The 14,836-nt window shown below is 38.9% G+C and overlaps 1 protein-coding gene across 2 annotated transcripts in view; it reads right to left on the minus strand.

The window, feature by feature from the left end:
• Positions 1-14,836, minus strand: part of cadpsa (Ca2+-dependent activator protein for secretion a) — a 563,574-nt gene that overhangs the window by 78,858 nt on the left and 469,880 nt on the right. For both annotated transcript variants that reach the window (XM_041192084.1, XM_041192085.1), the window contains one exon: positions 11,298-11,405. In XM_041192084.1, the coding sequence (XP_041048018.1) occupies positions 11,298-11,405 (108 nt within the window). The remainder of the gene's footprint in view (positions 1-11,297; positions 11,406-14,836) is intronic.

Here is a 14,836-nt window from a genome sequence, read left to right on the forward strand (position 1 = left end):
GGGAACTTTTCCAGCATGCACCTGTGCATATGCATGAACTTGCACACTTGCTGTCCTAATCTGCTCCCCCACATAGGCGGCGCTGAGCACTGCTGCGTGCGTTTCACGCTGGGTGGGCCTTAATTGGCCTGTCGGCATGAAATTTTGGTCTGGCCCCAATTTCAGGCGGTGGTTGGCTTCCTGACTGCTTCCACCCGACCCAACCAAGCCCAAAATTCTGCCCTTTGTGTACTTAAGTTGTATAAAAGTTTTTTTTTCAAAAAGGGAAATGTCATGATAATAGCTGATTGCGGTTGTGGACTGCAGTATTAGATACTATACAGTACTCTGTACTAGGAATGGGGTCACCTGACCTGGGGATTGAAAGTCAGATAGCACATGTTGGAACCGGTCTTGATAGAATTCAAGTACTGCAGATGTGTGCTTGTTAGGAAATGTGTTATCAATAAAGTTAGCTCATCTACAATGTTGACGGCCTGTGTGCATTATTGAAACAAAAAAACAAGACAAATCAGAGCAGGTAATCACACATCCTGAAAATGGGTCTTACTGAATATTCCCCTTTTTTACATAGCACAGAGTTAAAGTCAGTACTTCAAATAATAAACAGTGCACCTGTCCCAAAAGTGTCAATGAGTCTAGTGGTTGTTCCAGAAACATTGTACATGACCTTTTCTATTCAGTATAAAAATAAGCTGCTTAATGCCATATCTACCCTGTCCTAAGATGTCTGCTCATTGTCAGAGCTGCTCAGTTCCATCCCCGAATTTGGCTGGTTTGGGTTAGTGTTTTCTAAAGCTGCTTTTACATATCAACCACCTGACTGACAAATATTAAAAATGTATGTATTGAAGTTGAACTGAAAGTTAAATTCCAACTAGGCAACTGTAATCTAATATTATATGGGATTCTGCCACAGTAGACTAACAAAGAAATGAGTAGATATGATGTACCTTTCTTACTAGAAACTAGAAAACTGCACAGCATTTACTGTGCTGCTCCAATATCTGTAGGGCTGAGATCAGAGGACAAGCTACAGACATGACCTTCATTCAACCAACTCATCTTTCTCCCTTATGTTTTAGTGTCATTAACACACAATATTAAGTGAGTTATTTATACTAAAGCTAATTTGCATCTCCAAATCTTAAAAAAAAACTGCAATTGAAGACCAGGTACGGCCACAGAGACTGGGTTCAAAAGCAGGTTTCACATGCTTGTGAAAAATTTGGTTTAATTTCTCTAGGGAGCAATAGCCTTATGAGGAGCTCTGATCCAGATTCATTTCGCAACACGTATGACAGCATGGGATGAATCCTTACTCCATTCCACACTCTAAGGCATGGCAAGCTGAAGGAGCTGTGGAGTGCATAAGGACAGAACTGCACTTGAGTCCAGATTCTGTGAAACTACCTCAATACTTCAGAGTCCTTGGATTCAGGTTAAGAAAGACCCTTTTCGTGAGCTCAACAACAGAGCAATTATCCATTTTTGATAAACCCAGGCATTTATCCAACCTATTCAACTTGAGGCTGGGGACATTTGTGTACCAAATCTTCCTTCCATCTCAGAAAGAAAATCTCCCCTTTGAGAAAGAGCAACTAGTTGCCTCATTAGTATGAGAATCGTGAAATTTTGCTTTGCCCCTCTTGATCTACTGCAGAATCAGGTGATAAATTGCAAAAAGTAGACCTATTTGATTATCTTGACCTAAATGATGGAATTGGAAATTTAGGCTACAGTATTGGGGGATGTATCTGTGGAAAGTGGCTCAAAAGCTATAGCTCTAGTTACTGTGGCTGTGTAACTGATGTCCCCAGTCTTGAAAATTGCATCTGTGGCCAGCTAAAACAAATAAAGATTTTGTTGGAGCTGGATCCTTTACATTAAATTGTCTCTTTGGAGTGACCATTCACTTCAAAAAACTGAAACATGGGTCAGTGCTTTAGCTGTATTGAAGGGGTTGCGGAGGTGGAATCAGAAGCAGATGGCACAGTGATCTCATGCCGGATGGTCAATCAGCAGTTGACAGGCGGGGTTGCCGAAGACGCTACATCTGGGGGACAAGACTCAAGGCAATGGCCATGGCGCCACAGCAGTTGGAAGAAGCTGCTAATGGCATGTTTAAAGGGCCACCAGCCCGAGGCTTGTATGCTGCTGTATCCAGCAGGAAGCTTGCAACTGGAGAGCAGCCTCAGGAGCCTGACACCACACTGATGTGAATGGAGATTTCAATGGCTGTAGAGGAACGGGCTGCTGGAAGAGGAGGGGTGGGGGGGGGGGGGGGGGGGGGGCGGGAGGCTGGAAAATTCCAGCCATTAAGTGGAAATCTGAAATAGATGTCTGGACTTGGGTCAAGCCAAGGCTGTGTGATAGCTCCCAAACTATTTACAATCTACCTGGCAGTAACCATTCAGCTCATCAGAGATCAAGTGCCCTCTGGTGTCAGTATTAAATAGCATTGAGATGGAAAACTTTTTAATCTTGGTCATCTACGTGCCAAAACTAAACTGACAACCAGTTTGTGGATGACTGCAGTGTCATTACTCACTCTGCACCAGAATTGCAATCCACTTGATCTTTTCAATTCTGCAAACAAGAGATTCAGTCTGTCCTTGAATGTTGCCAAAACAAAACTCATATATCAATTCACAGCTGGTCAGTCAAGTCTTCCACCTCCCATATATTTTTAAGGAGAGACTCTTGAAGTATATGGGCACTTCACATACCTCGGCAACAGTAGTGGGCGTGGACGAGTTGGTGAAAATAGAGTGAAGGATGGTTATTGTTTGAATAAAAATTTTGATGCAGAGTAGATTTAGATGAAAGAAAAGAGGGACAGCAGAGGTCAGGTGGAAAAAAAGAACCATTGATCAGAGGGGGAAAAAGGGGAGAGGAATCAACTGCAGGAAGTCACTGGATGATGTAACTCATGAAGTAGTGGAGAAAGTAGAGAGTATACAGAAAGAAAATCCGAAGCCAACAAAGCTTCAGGAACAGAGTAAGATCAGAGAGGAATGAAGAAAGGTAGCTGTAGAGGTGGTGAACTGAAGAGAAAAGGCAGCCACTGATGAATATAGACAGTGCAACACCAAAGTGGACAGAGAATGGTGTATAAACAGACAAAACGAGCCATGGAAGAGTACAGCCTACATGGACAGAAGAAATCACAGTGGAATGGAATAAAAGAAAATGTTAAATGGACAGAGTGAGCTGCTGAAAAAGGGAGAATTGGAGAAACAGAAAAAGAGCAGGGTCAACTGCACAGAGGAGAAAGGGAGTGAAACTGGAGTGGATAGAAAAGGCCATGAGGGACAAGGAAACAAGTAGACAGAGAAGCTAATGGGAAAAGGAACTATAAGATAGGCAACCACAGGTGAACGCTGAGAGCATGGGGCCAAAACCAACAGATAGGTAGCCAGCAGAGGACGCCATGGAGGATAGCCAGCTACACAGATAAATCTAAAATGGACAGCACAATTAAGTTTACAAATCAGACTAGTGAATTACCAATAATACAAAAATGTAAGGATCAAAAATCAAAAAAGGGTAAAGAAGGAACTTATTTTAGCTGCAAAATGTTTTTTTCTTTTCTTTAAAGTCAAAAAAGATTCTACAAGTAACTGTAAAACAAAATTGGCCTGATTTCAGTAAATCTCAGGTAGATGGTGGGGTGAAGCATATTGCTACAATGCCAACTTGGAAGTACAAATCTTGAGAGCTAGGAGGGCTAAGAAGTAAGTATAATCTAAGTATACATTAGGTTTTGGCTATATTCAAACTTAATACATTCTTGACCATCCCAGGAACCGTGCACAATATGTAAAACTGCTAATATAATAAAGAAACAGTTTAAAAAGTAGCAAGAGTCCAACATTAAACTTTTGGGCTACACTGCATTCAACCCATTTTCAGTTTTAAATGTTCTGGCTTGTGACTCTTCCGTGCTTCATGTTTCTAAGTGATTAAGTATGAAAGATTATACTTTGGCCTTTATTTAATGAAACCTTACCTTAGCGTTAAGCCAATATGGAATTAATTCAAAAGATGTTTGAATATACAAGTGCTATATAATGTCAACTGCAATTTTCCCAACCATCATATTCTATAAGTACTAGCAAGTTAAACACATCTCTGAATTTTTGCTAACTACAAAGCTATATCTTTCTGAAGGTACTGCTTTAGTTTCCAGCTATATCTGAAAAACATGAAGCAGAAACAATAACAGCAGCTTGTATTTATATAGCATCTTTACTGTAATAAAACGTTTCAACATTCTTCACAGGCATGTTATAAAGCAAAGCATGAGACACTTGGGAGCCAATGTAGGTCAGCAAGCACAGGGGTGATGGATAAGTGGGGCTTGATATGAGTAAGGACACAGGCAGCAGAGTTTACAGAGGGTAGAATGTGGGAGGTTGCCAGGATTGTGATAAGATGGAAATAAAAAACAAAAAATGCCATAAATACTCAGTAGCTTACATTAACTCTGTTTTTCTCTCCACAGATGCTGCCTGTCCCGCTGAGGATTTCCAGCATTTTTGTTTTTATTTCAGATTTTGAGCATCTGCAGTATTTTGCTTTTGTATTTGTGTATTAAGACAGTCAAATCTAGGGGTAACAAAGGAATGGATGAGGGTTTCAGCAGCTGATGAGCTGAGACAGGTATGAGGTATGCGACAGATGAGTATGTCATAAATGATCAGCTGTCCTTTTTTACTAACAGGCAGCTTGATGTTCATTCTTGATCATGCACAACTTAGAATTATCAGAAAGCAAAGCATGATTTTCTTTAAAAAATTAAAAAAATAAAATTCAGGATTGAGATCATTAGGTTTTAAGTTACAGCCCAAAAGGAACATGAGAGAAGCAGATTTGTTGCTGACATACAGTCAGGTGATGTTAAAGAAGTGGAACTAGGTGGTCTTAGTGATGGCATGGCTGTGTGATTGGAAGCTCACCTCAGGGTCAAATAATGTACCAAGTTTGCAAACAGTCTGGTACAGCCTCAGGCAGGTCTAGGGAGAGGGTTGGAGTTGGTAGCTGGAGAACAGAGTTTGTCGCGGTGACTGAAGGAAATGAGTTTGGTTTGCTAAATAGTAGTTGGAGGAAATTTCTGCTCATACAATTCTGGAAGTTGGACAAACAGTTTGATAATTTAGCGACAGTGGAGAAGTCGTAAGGTGTGGTGAGGTGGAGTTGGGCGTTGTCAGTGTACATGTGAAAACTGATGCTGTGTTTTCAGATGATAATGCCAAGGGGTAGTATATATAAGAACTGTGGGAGACACCAGAGGTGATGGCACGTGAGTGGGAAGAAAAGCTATTGCAGGCAATACACTGGCTATGATTAGATAAGTAGGAATGGAACCAGATGAGTACTGTCCTGCAGCTGACAGGGTGGAGAGAAGCAAACTGTGAAAGAAGCATAAACACTGGAAAATTATTATCCATTTACTTATGTAGTATCCAACCCACTCTCGCTTGTTGGGAATGGGGTGGCCGGTCAGGTAAAATCACCTCAAAAAACTTAGCAACCTATTCCCACTCAATTCTTATCCATTACCAACTTAACTACGCTGTTTATTAGGTTGCCGAGATGCCTGCTTGACTCTGGTAGGAGTCTCATTAATATATGCAAATTTGATGTTATTTGGACTCCCATGAAATTGGAAAGGGAAATCCTGAAGCGTATAAAATGGGGCTGATGCACCATCGTCTGTTTAACATCACTGCCCAGGACTAATTTCACTCCCGAGGTCCTGTCAACTGCACTGGTGAATAGAACAGTACAAGTAACAGATTATTGACAGGATGAAACTTTGGAAGCCATTATATGATGCTGCAACATACATGGAAACATATGCAGAAATATAAGGAGCCTTTTTGGTACCAGCCTCTTAGGTGGCATATCCTAAAGTGCATCACAAATTACCACAACATAAATTGCAATAGCCTGTTTGCAGTATTATAAGTTATCTTTGCATAATGAAGTAGGTAATAACAGAACAATACAGCTTAAGTTATTTCTACACAGAGGTTTTTTTAAGACAATTGCAGCTCAGCTATACATACGATAAATGAGGAAAATTATATTTTTGTACTGTCACAGGCTTCATTTTGTGTGCCAAGTTTTGCTGCGTCGATGAAAAATAACTGCCTATTATAATCTTCATCGAAAGCAAATAACTGAATTTATTGCAGTGACTGTTGGTAATATTTCAGGCCAGTTGATTTCAAAGAATTTGCCACATGTCATGAAAAGGGTACTAAAAAGGTTTTTTGAAGCAAAATAAATTCTATATCATAACCACTTCTCAGTTAATTTAAACAGAAAATTTACTGTTCATTTAAACCAAAATTACAAATCATTAAGTAACACTTAAGGCTTATTACTCTGTAATTGGGGCATAATCCAACAAGTGGAAAGTGATGACAACTCAAATGCTTAAACACAGTCTGGTGCCATTAAGTAATGATATGTTTAACAAAATTGTAGTACTTACGGTCCTTACAGTTATGCCACTCACTGCAAGTCTCTTCCTACTTATGTTATTTTCATCCAATAAACTGCACCCAATATACTGAAATACTGCATAAAACTGTTATCAAACACAGTAACAAGTCATATTTTCCAGCTATAGCATTCTAAGTAGTTCCACAAATAAAGCTCTTTCAAAGGCTAATTTATAGGTAATTTAAAGACACTGTCAGGTATGTTATGATTTGTAAAGCTCGAAGGGGGAATGGGCAAATTCTGAGAACAGTTAAAAAAGATTGAATCAGACACTTTTAATTTGTTCACTGACAGTAAACCCCACAGATGCTATGACTACAGTGATTTGCAGTAAAGCTTGCACCATTATAAGGTATTGACTATTTTTAGAAATATTCTGTAATTTTTAACCATCTGATTTTGGTGTCAGCTGTGCCTGCTTAACACTTGATGTAGGCAGTGCATCCTGGTCATAATTACTGATGTGAAAAGCTTTTGTTAAGAGCTCCTTCCTAGCAATCAGTTTTAATGCAAAATACACATTAATTAGCAGGCCAAAGGTTGAATCAGGACTTTTTCAGCTATCTAGGTCAATGAAGACTAAAATTGGGTTGGGTGTATAGTTGGTGCCAAACCCAAGCCTGCACCTTTCCTGCCCAGCAGGGTAGGTTAAAATGACCCCTCCATATATGTATGCCTGAAAATCATACAAAATATCTCGCTCTGTAGTACGAATCAATTTTTAACACATGGATAGGGACATTTATTAATAACATTTATGTGAGCAATATTTTTCCAAAACTTTGACTGAGATTTTTTTTTCTTTATTCTTTATGGGATGTGGGTATTGGATGCACATCCCTAATTACCCTTGAATTGAGTGGTTTGCTAGGCCATTTTAGAGGGCAGCTCAGAGTCAACCATGTTGCTGTGGGTCTGAAGTCATATTTGGGCCAGGTGGCAGATTTCCTTCCCTAAAGGACACTAGTGAACCAGATGGATTTTTACAACAATCAAAGATAATTGTCATGGTCACCATAACTAGGACTAGCTTTATATTCCAGGTTTATTCATTGAATTTAAATTCCACCAGCTGCTGTGTTGAGATTTGAACCCATGTCCCCAGAGCATTAACCTAGCCCTCCAGATTACTAGTCTAGTGACTATGTTATGACCACTATGCCACTATCTCCCCCATATCTCCGGTTTTAATCCGAATTATGCTGAACAGTATAGAAACTGGAGACTCATTTCTGCTGAACTGTTCAAAAGACTGAATTTAACCCTACTAATATCCATACTTCTTATCAAACAAATACTACTCTGAAAAGGAAAAAGAAAAGGATAGATATATTTGAAATAGTTCTACTAGACACCATTACCTGCTGTTTTTCAAAACAATGAATTAATTTTCCTACATCTGAAGCAAAGCACATTAAAGTGATTTCAGTGACCCTGAATATAGCAATGAAATGAAATTATGAGGTCCAACAGAATTCCAAAGTTGACTTGGTCACCTAATTTCCTTCCCAAAGGAGATTAAAATAAAGAACATGGAAAGTAATATTAGAAGCTACATAATCTCCTGAAAGCACAGATACCTGAAAAGTACTGTACAGCAAATTTGTGTACAATAATATATCACTGCTTGCTAAGAGATCCCTTTTAAACATGCACTTAAATACAAAAATAAAACAGCAGAATGGTTTAAAATAATTTATGAATAGTGAATTAAAATTCAAGTTCTTGAAGGATTACCTCAAATATTCTCAGGTACATGACAGAACTAACATCATCCATCCTCTTTTAAAATGTAGAAAATAAAGATGGTAAGTCACAAAAGGTAAATACTGGAAGAGGCAATGAGGGAAAATGAAAGAAAAATGAAGGAGAAAGATGCAATGTATTGTAATTACACAATTATTTCAGAATTCAGCTGTATTAATATTTGATACAAATCCTAACTGGTTTGTTTTATATTCAGGGTAATTCGAGACAGTTTGGTTATTCTCTATGTTAGCTTTTACTGTGCCCATAGAAAATCAGTTCTGTCCATTCACAAATTTGGAAAGTAGGTCAATTTAACATATTGATCCCAAATAAATTGTATTTCTAAATGCTTAACTCAAAATCATGGTATGTGTCTGCTCTCACATTTTTTCATGTATAACATATTTCATATTTCTTTAGTATATGACCTGTCCATTTTTTAATTAACCAGGAATATAAACATATCTACATAAGACTATTTCAAATCATAATCTGAAACCAGTTGATTCACATTAAAATTTTATGAAATATATGTAGGAATTAAACATGCCAGTCATGTTCTAATATACTGTATAAACTAGAAAAAGCAAACATGCTGCAATGTATCAATCAGTACTTAGTGCACAAGATTATACTCTCAGAAGCATTGCATAATTTTATAATCTCTTTGGCACAAATTCCCGAATTATTAAATAGAATGTAGCTGTAATTACAGCACAGGGAGCAAATACTAAAGCTGTTCCCATTAGCTGTGCTTCCAGTAGAAAGATACTGCCCAGTAGCATCTTTAATTCATTTTTGCCAATCATAAATTTATTTTCTAACGTTTTTCAGATGCCACCTTTAAAGAGAAAGTACTCGTTGAATACAGCTAGGAACATAGCTAATTGCCTCCAAACCTTTTTCCAAATTGCTCAAAATTGCTCTTTTTCTTTTGTCTAATTTGAATTTCAGATTGTGGTGGTTTATTTTCATTAAAGTGGTTGCATACAAATGCAATGCACCAAAACACAGCAATCAAAAGATTATTGGACATTTTCAATAATTGGGTTTTAGCAAGTAAGCTATGACAAAATAGATGATACAAGAACATGTAAATGCTGGTGCTGTTATCTTAATAGTCTAACAGTTTACTTAGAATTACACAACTATTGAGCATTGCTTGCTATTTGTAGACCAACTCATATGTTGTTTTAATTGCACATAAATGTAGATCATAAAGATAGCAGATACTCTTAAATGGTGACTTTCCATTTGAATCTAAGGGGTACTACTACTGGAACACCATTCCTTTCTTTGGTGAGTTTAACTAGTTCTCCTACACATTATTAGAAAGGATTGTAAGCTGCTAAGGACTAGCCCCCACCCTACAAATCTCACTTATTGTCACCCAGATATATTGCTGTATTGATGATGGTGGTGATGGATAAATATACAGCTAGAGACCATCGAGCCACCTGACAGCTGGCAATGGTATGGACATAATAGGCTGGGGGAATGGAGGAATAAAGTAAAAATCAAAAAATGCTTTTGGGCAGTTTATTACAACACAATTGGAGAAAATGACATACTAACTAGACATTAGACAGAATCAACCAACATAACAACTGACTCACCATTGAAATGCTTGACTGACAGTATTTACTCAATAACAAAGTTAGTGATTTCCATGGTACAATGGCAGTTGAAAGTTAGTCATTTAGTTGGATTGACCATGTCTCCAATGTCTACCGGATGGGTGATTTTTTTCCCCATTTCTTACAATCTTTAAAATCCCTGTTAGGCATCCATGCATAGAGATTTGAGGAGCTCTTAAAGTGCTTTATGCATGTATGAAACATTCTTGTAAGATGTGGGTCATGATAGTAGATGTACACAGGAAGATTATTTGACTGAAAATCGTGCCGCTTGATACAATGTGACAAACCACTGGATATGAGAGATAAGTTTCATTTTAATTATTGGAGAACGGATGAAAGAAAGGATAGAGATGGAAAGCAATTAGAAAGGAATAAAGGATAGGAAGGAATTTTTTGAACAGAAACTGGACATTTGACACAGCCATTATAAAAGCATATTAGCAAGGTAACATAATATGAAACTGTCTTACTATACAAAGCCCTCAATCAGAAAAGTGCCACTTAAATCAGAAGCTAAAAAAATGAAACATCATAAATAACTTTAAAAATGTCATGTAATACTTTGAAGGAAAGTACACTGCCATATATGTCCCTTTAAACACTACAGAATATTGCTAATAACCTTACTAAATAGATAAACTCTAAAAGAGAGGAGCAACAACAATGGTGTGATGAAATCTATGTGCACATTGCAACCAACAAAACGACAGAAAGCAGTGGTGTACCAAATGACACAATGGACAAATAAGTTCTAAATATTCTATAGGTATTCTAAATACACTAATGCACTAAATTTCATAAATAATTCTGTCAAAGTTATCTTAAGTCTTTCAAAGCAATTGATAACCTTAGCCAGAGTTTACCTATTCCAAATGTGAAAAATATATTTTTGCCATTTACTGCACAAGGATCTCTATATTAAGAGATATCATGAACATTTAGCTTCGTGAATTCATGACTATCGGTATTCTATATATTGATGACACTCAAAAACACATAAGTATATTTCTTTATGGGTAGCTAACAGTTACACAGAAATAAAAACAAGCATTTATTTTTATATTACTTATATATGTTGTGTGCACTGGGGAGAATATTGTTCCATCTCTTACAAAGTTGCTCATAGACTTGAGCTAATAAAACTTCCTCCTAAGAAAGCACTGTGACAGAAGTCACATGCAGACAGACCATGAGCTGACACAACATACATGGTAGATTACAGTGCAGAGTCAGGACAGAGAGAGGCAGAGAAGAGCCTGAGTCAGAGGGACAGAAAAGATTAAACAGCCACTGAATTTGTCTCAAAATGTGACTTATCCCTCTTTCTTTAGTATTGTCACATTTTGGATGGTCTCCTCCCTGACTAGCAAGGAGGAGAAGGCATTTACTTACATCAAATAACCTTTCTATATACATCTCCTCATTGACCTTGTCACGCAGGATATCCTGACTCTGGCGCACAAAGGTCACGTAGGCATCTGCCAAATCCATCCCAGGTTTCTGGTAAGAAAAAAAGAAATGCAAAATTACATTAGATAGTATTTATTGCAGAGCGCAAACTAAGAGATTTCCAGCAATTGTCAAACAGCAGACAGTTTAATGATATGTGAATGAGGTTTCTGATGGTGATTGGCATGTAGCAAAAACAAAGCCCATTCAACACTACAGTTACCTAACTTGACCATAGAAAGCGCCTTCAGCTATTTAATCTTGAAGAAAAAGAAGAAAGCTCGCTAATGTTATTACACAAACTGAAGTTTTCAGATAATCTAACTTCAGCTAATCTGTTTCTTTCTGCACATATCCATATCTATTTCTGTTGTTTTTATACTTTTCATTATAAAGTGAGCATTTTTGTAAATGATACATTCTTTCCTGCTTACAACCTATATAGTTCCAGTCTACATTCTATTATTTGACTCACTGCAATAATGCAGGATTCAACATTAATAGCTGGGTCACATGATGGCATAGGGTTATAGCTTTTCAACATAGATAATTGCCTCTGATTTCTTAAATGCTGGCTCCAACTTCAGCCATGAAAGTCATGGAGAAACTAATTAAAACTATACAAAAAAAGGGTAATGGGTAACTCAGGCCACCCTCACCCGCCTCCTAAAAATTAAATCCTAAGCTAAGTGTACATGGACCTCAGGCCAGTTTGTCTATCTATCCTCCAAAGTTGAAAGGTTAAATAATGTGAAAAGCGGAGGGAAGAAAGTAAAATCTAAATGAGGATATAAGTAGAATATATAACTTACTGCTTTAAATTTAACACATTACCACACTTATCTCCTCTTACTAAGTACCTTTTGCTAGGACTTCACACTTCATTTCTACTGGAGAGTTTTAAATATACAGTAGTTGCTTGATAGTGAGTAATTATCAATTATCTCAAGCAATTTACAAGATTCAGCTAAATCATAGAGTGGGATACTGCCTAAAAGCTAACAGCCAGGTATTTTGAATTGTTAGGAATGTACATATGTTATTGAACAATTCACAAAGGTTAATTTGTACGTACGGCAAAGTTGGTGCTGGTGGCTGTCCCTAAGCGGTGTCACTGCATCAGTATGGAAGCTGATGGTCAACGGTTTTAGCAGTTGCACAAAGGGATGCGATTTTTATACCAAAGGTATAAAAGAAATTAAGGTAACCATGGCTTGAAGATATTCAGAAGTGGCAAATGTTTCTAATAACATTTTCAGTTTGGTAAAAGTGCAGTATCTTCAGGAAAAGGTGTTTGAAAATCTCTTCCTATCATTCGCAAACACACCACACATTTGTGTAGGTGTCAACTTTCCTGACCTTTGCCTCCAGGTGCTGTCCCATTTTTTGAGCCACATATGTCAGGGAAAATGGAGCCGAAACTAATTATGATGGCCTCTGCTTCATGATACCCATGATTTTTAAGGCAGAGGTGAGGCGTGCAGTAGGGGACAGGTCCTTTGACGTGTTGCCAGTGAGGTGAGGCAAAGTGTTCCTGGCCATTTTCTCTTTTTCCTGATGCAATATTCAATGAACATCTAAGTGTAAAGGCATGGAACACGATGCTGTGACCTGCCGCCAGATCCCCACTCAGCGTCAGTGGAAGTGTTTTAGGGTAGGCTGAAGACGGGAAGGCAAGTGTTCCATTTTTTCTTTCAATCTTCTTTTCCGGTTTGCAAACAGTTAGGATCCTCTGCAGCCACCAGGCCCTGACTTTGAAGGCTCGGCTTGTAGCAGCAAGGCTGAGAAATCAGCAGGCACAGTTCCCTCTCCTTCTGCTGGCATGAAGCTCTGTTGTAGTGGTTCTGTGGTAGGATGCCTGCAGAGATGTTAGTGGTCCAGACTGGGAAATACAATGCTTCACTCTGATGGACTCTCAGGTGCTTCTCAATCAACAGCTGCTGCCAAGTTGGCACCAACTTCACCCTGCCATTTTATCTGCAATGTGTCTGCCTAAAGTCATACTATGTAAGGAATTAGTTAAACAAATAGAGGGTTGTTGTCAGGCGAGTCAGTGAGCATTAGTGAGAATGAGGACCTTGGTGTGGAAGAGACCAGGGCTGGGATCTTGTGTTCTCGCTGGTGGCAAGGATGGGAAGAGCATGTCATTAGGTGGGCTGGATCCCCCCCGCCCCTGCCTTCCTGCCTCCATGCCTCCACCACAATTATGTTCTGGGAGGGAAGGCCCATGGTTGACCTTTCCTCCCTTCTGCCTATTGAGGCCCTTAAGTGGTCAATTAGTGACCACTTAAGGACCTCATTTCACCACTGCTGGTATTAACCTAGCTTCAAACGGGCCTATCACCATGCAGCTTGCAGGGCAGGTAAAACTGTGCAGCTATCTTCGCACCTCTGGTGGGGTGAGGGCCCTTTGATCAAAGGCACTCAGAATGCTTGATCAAGGGCTTGCACACATTGGGAAGGGGTCCCCTGCTAAGAGCCACCCCTCTACCCTTGCTGCCGATCCCCTGCACCCCTCTCCCTGTGACCCCAACCCTGCAAATGACGCCACCTCCCCACCCGCAACATTACTCACTTGTGGTCTGGGATTCTGGCACTGCTGAGCAAACAGCTGCCAGCCTTTGTTTGGCTGGCAGCTCTCAGTAGGTGAGACTTCCACCCCTGGGGTCTTGATCCCAGGGGAACTCCCACTGACAAGAGGCAGCATGGTCTCTCGTCAGCTCACCAGCCGGCAGGTGAGAACCTGAGGCCTCAACAAGATTCTGCCCAATAATGCTGTTCTCCTGTGGAAGTGTCCTCAAATGAGGAGCTTAGAGACCCAGATCTCAGGAATATAGTCTTTAAAAAAACAAGAGTTCAGAAGCATCAATCTCATGTGGAGGCAGTGGAGATGATTTCCACATATTTGGTTGATAAATGGGAGAGTCCATTATTCATAATAAAAACAGATGGGACAAGACATTTCTTACAACCTACAGGACCCAGTGTAGCCCAAGAAACTCCTGCAATATTATGATCCTAGGAGAACTTTTAAGGATCTTAGATGCATCCAAAGTGCAAGTTATCAATGCCCCAATAGATGTTTTGAACTTAACATTTTCACAAAACCGCATTAGAACTATCAGGTCTATGATGAAAGGTCATTGACCTAAAAATGGTAACTCTGCTTTGCTGCCGGACCTGCTGAGTGTTTGAAGCAGTTTCTATTCTTATTACTTTGAAATGTGACATGCCTTAAGTCTCTCAGACTGCAGGGGAACCATCTCTGCTATTTACTGCTCAATGTCATGCCACTTAGCAATAGTACATTAGAAATTAGAGTGAGTACCTCTTGCAAAATATTATTATTTAAAGTAAACAGAGCTTGATTACTTGGAGTTTGAGTTTATCAATCTGTGTACTTACAACTTATGGGAATTGGTCAATGGCAGGGGAATTGCAGACTCTTAGGAAGGAACTTAATTCTTTGAAAGTGAGGGATT

The sequence above is a fragment of the Carcharodon carcharias genome, chromosome 7, assembly GCF_017639515.1.
Source record: "Carcharodon carcharias isolate sCarCar2 chromosome 7, sCarCar2.pri, whole genome shotgun sequence".
NCBI classification, from domain to species: domain Eukaryota; kingdom Metazoa; phylum Chordata; class Chondrichthyes; order Lamniformes; family Lamnidae; genus Carcharodon; species Carcharodon carcharias.